Below are 6,749 nucleotides of genomic sequence, written 5' to 3' on the forward strand. Positions count from 1 at the left end.
AAAAGTTTTCCCTTTCTGCTCCAGATGTGCCAGGATGCTACTGCGCCCTGCTTCGGTTTTGGGGTGAATGCTGAGCCCTCGGCTGTTCCCAACGTCCCAATCCCAAATTATGGTTTTTCTCAGCCCCCAGAGCAAGACAGAGGCTGGAACTCTTCGGCTGTTGTTGGGGGACAACCCCCAGCATCCCTTTCCCTTGGCCATAGCAGCTGAGGCTGCTGGGAGTCGTAGTTCAATTCGGTTCTAATGTAGAGGGAATTCAACGCTGATGGTTGTGCTAACTAGAGTCACAACTATTAAGTGGAGCAGATCAGCAAAGGTTTTTCTTTCCCAGTTTAGAGGGGGGAAAGGAGAGAGATTGTTCTCACTGCTACTCATGAATTTAAACCAAGAGCGTTTAAAAATTTGCAAAAAAAAAAAAAAAAAGATGTTGGAAATGGCTAAAGTAGAAATCAGAAGTAAAGTGCATATGGTTGACAAGCCCTGGAGAAGGGAAAAGAATGTCGCTGTTCATTTTGTAGCATACTTTTCTTGGCTCTTCCATTTTGACTAGGAAACAGGAATTTAAGCCTGGTTTCCCTTTATTTTCCTTCTGGCTCTAATTTCAGAGTGAAAAGGGGGGAATGGTTTTTTTCCTAGTTTCCTCTACAACAGCCTTAACACCCCAGTAAACAGAGACTGTTTATCTGCTCCAGATCAAACTCTTAGCTTCAAATGGGGTCGTAGCCTTCCTGAACAGTGTAAGGGACGGTGCTAAATCTTGGTTTCGACCTTGGTCTTGCTAAGTCTTTCGAATGGCCTGTAGAATGAGAATTAGAAGTCAAAAGAGTTATGAGTAGGTGAAAACAAACAAACAAACCAGGAAGGACTTTTGGTTCACAATGCGATGTGAGAAAAAAAATCTTCCTGGGGTACCACGGTGGCTTCTGACAATTTAAATTCGGATGAAGACGCACAGCCAGCTTGCTGTTTTAAGTCTGCACCCTTTAGCTCAGCCAGCATAGTCAGCAACAAGAGATAAAGCCCAAATAAACAAATAAAGCCCAAATGATAAATAAATAAAGCCCAAAGTTTGTTCATCCTTTTTCAAGCTGCGGCAATGCAAAACCCACTTTTGACTGGGTGGTTCAAATATCCTCATTCAAAATCCTGTCTCTGGAAATCATATTTAAGTGCCTCTACACCGAATGTCTGAGATTTTTCCCCTGTAGTAGCTCGACTGCTACTGAGGATCAAAAAGGGGAAAAATCATTTGGGGAGCTGCCACCCTGCTGCCAAGAAAATAGGGCTATAACTGATTCTTGCAATGTCTGCTTTAGGGCCAGACTCACATAATCCACCAAACCAATTTTTCAAACCTGGCAACTCTAAGATGCGTGAACTTCACCTCTGCTGGCTGGGGAATTCTGCGCTAAACCATCCAATGGGTTGTCAGAGTATCTGGCGCAAATTCAGCCAATTGTGCCCCATTCTATACATCCTAGTAAAGCAAACCATGAATAAGGGTGATATGTGATTTTGGTCTTCAAAGTTAGCTGGCAGACCAAATACTTCAGCTCATCCCCCTTTGGAAGAGCGGTTGATGCCCAACATGGCATCATGGGGTTCAGGATTGGACTGCTGGGCACTTGGTGTTCTCCAAGCTTGATTGTTTTCCTGCATACGCTTCACTACCAGGCTAGGTAACATCAGTGCATGGGAAAGGAGACGTTACTACTACAGGTAGTCTTTGCTTAACAACCATTTGTTTAGTGATGGTTCAGGTTTAAGACGGTGCTGGAAAAACCGACTTATGACCAGTCCTCACGCTTACGACCATCATAGCATCCCCACGGTCACATGATCACGATTTGGGCGCTTGGCAACCGGTTTGCGTTTACGACCGCTGCAGTGTCCCATCGTCATGTGATCACTATTTTTGACCTTCCCAGTGGCTTCTGGCAAGCAAAATCAATGGGGAACCGTGTGATTTGCTTAACGACCACGTGGTTCACTTGACATCAGGTGATTCACTTAACGACCACTGCAAAAGGTAACATTGGGTCAGACTTGCTTAATGACCGCTTCCCTTAGCAACCGAAATTCAACCGATTGTGGTCGTTAAGTGAGGACCACCTGTATATATAAATAGCCAACAAACTCCTCCACGCACTGATGTTACCTAGGCTGCGAACGAAACGTCTGCGAGAAAACAACCAAGTTCAGAGAACGCCGAGGACCCAACAGATTCATGCAACGAAAGCGAAACACATTTCAGTTGGGTAGCTTTACTGTTGGAGGTGGAAAATGAAGTACCAGACACCACAGAGATTCAGAAGCGCTGGGTTTTGGTTGTTGCTGCTGTTCTTTTTACTGTGGAATACGTGTCTTTAGCAATAAGGCTGCACCACTTACAGAACAAACAGGTTAGAGAATTGCAACGTGGCCGGTGGCAGTGGCTGCTCTGAAGAGGGGAGGACAATCGCTCAGAGGTGGGGAAAGAGAGTTCTACTGTGCCCCAAAATCTGGGTGGGCAGAGGGCTCAGACCAGTTCCTGGTCCGCAATATTTCAGCATCCAGTTGTGTCTGAAGCGATCTGCTGCCCACTCGCTTTAGGCAGCGTTACGGCATTTAGAGAGAGAGCATCCCGCACCCTTCTGCCAAGGAGTCTTGCCCACTTTGTGCCGTTACAACCGAGATCAGATCCTGGCGCCCCCTGGCAAGGAGGGCGCCAATCATTTCCCATCCCCCGCCAATGAAATTCTGATTTGCCGCCGCGACGGAGAACAGATCTGCCCGCAACCCAGCAAGGCCGATCTCCCAGACAGCCGAAACGCCACTTCGGCTTTACGAGGCTTGTTGTATCGGCCGTTTGACCCACAAATAAATACACGAGATAAGCCATCCTCGTCCGGTGACGGTTTCCGGTGGCTTCTTTCCAAACCTGGGGCAGGAATGCCTGGAGACGACTGCATCGGCGAAGAATTCACCCGCAAGGGGAAATTGAACACCAAATCTTTGCAGCACCGTAGACGGGGCCACGTTTACAAAGTCAGGCAAGGAGGAAGTGGGAACATTAGAAACCTGCGGTGTGGCTTCTTGCGGGAACGAGAAGACCAGAGGACTCTGCCCTTGGTTTTGGGAACCAACAGCGTGCCCTAGGAAGGATTCTCCACATCATGTTTGCAGCGTTTCACCGCCAGGTCTTCGTTGTGGGCCTTCCGGATATGCCGGTAAAGGTCTCCGGACTGAGTGTAACTCCTCATGCAGTAGCGACATTCGTACGGGCGTTCCCGGGTGTGGACGGTCGCGTGGCGCCGCAGCGTGTAGGAGCAGGAGAAGGTTTTCCCACACGTCTTGCACGTGGGCACGTCCTCGGTGAAAAGGCCAAAGCTGGAGTGGGACTCGTAATCCTGCAAGTACATCTGTTCGTGCAAGGGGGGAGTCACCAGGGCAGAGAAGGCTTGTCCGCCGGGCATGTGGATCATGTGGTACGGGACGTGGTCTTGGGGCAGGAAGCCGCTCTCCGAAGAGACCTCGTCCATCCCGCCGGGCTCCTCAAAACTGTCCGGGTGGCGTCCGCAGCCTCCCCCCAAGCCCACCTCCCCACCAGCTTTCTGGAAGATATTTTCTAGCCTCAGCTCTGGGGTGGGTGCTTCCAGCTGCTCAGCCCCATCGGGCTCCTCGTCCGAGATCACGATGGCTTCCACCTTGACCTTGACGGAGGACTGGGTTGGCTGCTTGGGCCCAAATGGGCCCCGCTGTTCAGCATACCTCTCCGGAGGGGGATCCAGGCTGGGTGGCCCTTCAGCCCCAGTCCCGGCAGGAAAACAGCCGTACAACAGGGTTTCGGTGGAGCTGCTGGGGCTCGACAGGGAGACGTCAGCGATAGGAGGTTGTGGAAGAGGCCGAGCGGAAGAAGGGGCCTCCATGCCTGGCTGCGTGGTGTCCGCGACGTCCAAAGTGGAGGCCAACGGTTCCTCGGGCGCCATTTTCTCCCCGGCTTTCCAGCCTTCTTTTTTGCTTTTCTCCAGGTCGCAGGCGTGTGGAGGGGGCAAGGATAAGGGCTGGGCTTTGGGGAGATGAAGCAGGCACTCCTCCTTCTTCGTGCTGTCCGCTTCGGCCAAGGCCCGAGCCTGCAGCTTCTTCTTGCACACCTTGACGATGTCATTCATGTGCAAGTAACTGGCCGCTGCCAAGATGTCCTCCACCGGCATGTCGCCGAACGAGAGGCTGCCTTTATACATGAACTCCAGCAGGAGCCCGAAGGCCGGGGCCGTGACGATCTCGTTGTTGATGGAGACCAAGTCACGCTTATCCAGCCGCTCCTTGTAAAACATCTGGAAAAAGGCACTGCAGGAGGCGAGGACCGCCCGGTGGGCGAGGAACTGCGTGCTGCCCACCAGGACCGTGCAGTCACAAAGAAAACCTTCATGTTTCTGTTCCCAAAGCCTTTGTAGTAAGTTCTTGCTGTGATCGGGGAACTCCATCGCGGGGGCTCTCTCAGGCCGGCAGGAATGCTAAAGACATAGTCTGGCCTGCTTGGAGCAGCCAACAGGAGAGGGAGAGAACAAGGGTCATTGTTAGAAGCAGATGATGATGATGATGATGATAATAATTATTATTATTTATTAGATTTCTGAGAGCCAGTTTGGTGTTGCGGTTAAGGTACCAGGCTAGAAACCGGCAGGCTTTGAGTTTTAGTCCCATCTTAGGCACAAAGCCAGCTGGGTGACCTTGAGCCAGTCACTTTCTCTCAGCCCTAGAAAGCAGGCAACGGCAAACCACTTCTGAAATCTTGCCAAGAAAACTGCAGGGACTTGCCCAGGCAGTCTCCGAGAATCGGAGGATTAAAAAAAAAATTAGATTTCAGAGAGCCAGTTTGGTCTAGTGGTTAAGGCACCAGGCTAGAAACCAGGAAGCCATGAGTTCTAGTCCCAACTTGGGAACAAAGCCGGCTGGGTGACCTTGTGCCAGCCACCTTCTCTCAGCCCTAGGAAGCAAGCAATGGCAAACCACTTCCAAAAAACCTTGCCAAGAAAACTGCAGAGACTTGTCCAGGCAGTCTCCGAGAATTGGACAGATTAAAAAAAAAAAAAGTTGTATGTCGCCCAATTCCCAGCAACTCTGGGGAGCACATTCTGTTTTAAGAAACAGAAAGGCCAACTTTTTATTCTAGACTTCCACTGATCGATTATGTATTTAATCCACTGATATGGCTGCCCGCCTCCTACCCACGACTCTGGGCGGCATACAGTTTTAAAATAAAATAGCTACAATGACTAAAATCAACTGAAAAATAAAAGCCCAGAAAAGGCAAAACGTACAGCAGCCGAAGAAACACACGAGGCCTTCCACGCAGCCCGGTAACGGGCTCTGTCGCACACCTCCGGCTTGGGCACCGAGCCAATATTGTAAGCTCTGATTGGCATAACGGATTTGTACAACAGACCATCGTTGGTTCGTGGATCCCTTATCGAATTTATACCCCACCGCCATCGTACACAGACCCCGGCCCCTTAAACCACTTGGATGATCAGGCCCACTTTCCCAGATCGGATGATGATTCATCCCAGCTTGTGTGACAGCTGGCGGGTTCTTCCGATGCCAGGCAACGCCTCGCTGGCTCCATTTCTGGCTGCTGACGATTTAAACCCCTAAAAAGGCTACCTTACGTAAAGACCACCCTGCTTTCTCCAAGCCCTGTGGGGGACCTACCCCCCCAGAACCCAACCTGCTGCTCCCCGGCGGTGCATGATGGGTGCTGCAACCCCAGCCCATCTGGAGGGCACCAGGCTGCGGGGGGGGGGGGCAAAGGCTGGCATGCTCCTTTCTCTCCCACCCCCCATCAAACTGCCCCCTCCATTTCCTCCCTCTGTAAAGTTGGGGGACCTGTTGCCCGCTCCCCCCTTGCCCCCGTTTCTCCGCATCCCTGAAATTGCTTCCCACCCTCTTGGGGGGCTGCTGCCCATTATTTCCCTGCGCCCCCTCCCCAATACCGACTCCCTAACTGGCCCCCAGCCCCCCATTGTGCCCCCCGTTTTTAAGGAAAGGCTGAGCGGGTGGAGGGACCGCGGGGCGCCCTTCTTCCTCCCCCCCAACAGGGGGTGCGTTGGGCGACGGAGGGACCCCTTCCTTCCCCCACTTACCGACCACAAAGCAGAGGCCTCCAGGGACCCGCCCCCTCCTGCCTGATTGGCCACTCGCCTCTGCCCCTCTCCGGGAAGGCGGAGTAGCCGCTGTCACTCCCAGGGCGCCTCCGCTCCTGAATGGCTCCCTCGCCGCGCTCGTCCAACCTGGGCGCGGCTGGAAGATAAACGGCGATTGGGGCCGGCCCCGCCTGCTCTTTCTTTTGATTGGCCGAGCGGGACGAGGCCCGGCTCTCCGATTGGAGGAGCCGCCGACGTTTCCGACAGTCAGTGGAGGAGCCGCCGTTCGCTCCTAACGGTGATTGGCGGAACGGCGTTTTAGAAGAAAACCCAAGAGGGGCGAAGAGGGGGAGGAGGCGGGACTTCGGTTTCCTCGGTTACCCAGGAGGGCCGGCTGGGCAGTTTATTTGTTTGTTTATTTGTTTGTTTTTTAAAATCCCGCCTTATTAAAGGATGCAAATTAATGATGCAGCTGATATAATGAGGCGCGCAGGCCTCTTATTTTTAGTGAAACAGAGCAAAACCCTTTTCAGAGTCAATATGGTGATTAATTAAGTATTAATTCTTTTCAACCATATGACTTTTAATAAAGAAGCCCCTGCACTTCCCTGTCACTCCCTCTTC

The 6,749-nt window shown here is 51.9% G+C and overlaps 1 protein-coding gene across 2 annotated transcripts; it reads right to left on the minus strand.

Moving 5' to 3' along the window:
• Positions 1–2,756: 2,756 nt before the first annotated feature.
• On the minus strand, positions 2,757–6,166 carry ZBTB3 (zinc finger and BTB domain containing 3). Of its 2 annotated transcripts, none has more exons than XM_063317030.1 (2): positions 6,126–6,166; positions 2,757–4,514 (listed from the first exon to the last, which is right to left on the minus strand). In XM_063317030.1, the coding sequence occupies exon 2, from the start codon at positions 4,464–4,466 to the stop codon at positions 3,135–3,137; it is 1,332 nt and encodes a 443-aa protein (XP_063173100.1). In that variant the 5' UTR covers positions 4,467–4,514; positions 6,126–6,166; the 3' UTR covers positions 2,757–3,134. The 2 variants fall into 2 exon arrangements, with proteins under 2 accessions (XP_063173100.1, XP_063173099.1); XM_063317029.1 differs by lacking the exon at positions 6,126–6,166 and adding an exon at positions 5,304–5,497.
• Positions 6,167–6,749: the final 583 nt, after the last annotated feature.

The sequence above is a fragment of the Candoia aspera genome, chromosome 17 (assembly GCF_035149785.1).
Source record: "Candoia aspera isolate rCanAsp1 chromosome 17, rCanAsp1.hap2, whole genome shotgun sequence".
NCBI lineage: Eukaryota > Metazoa > Chordata > Lepidosauria > Squamata > Boidae > Candoia > Candoia aspera.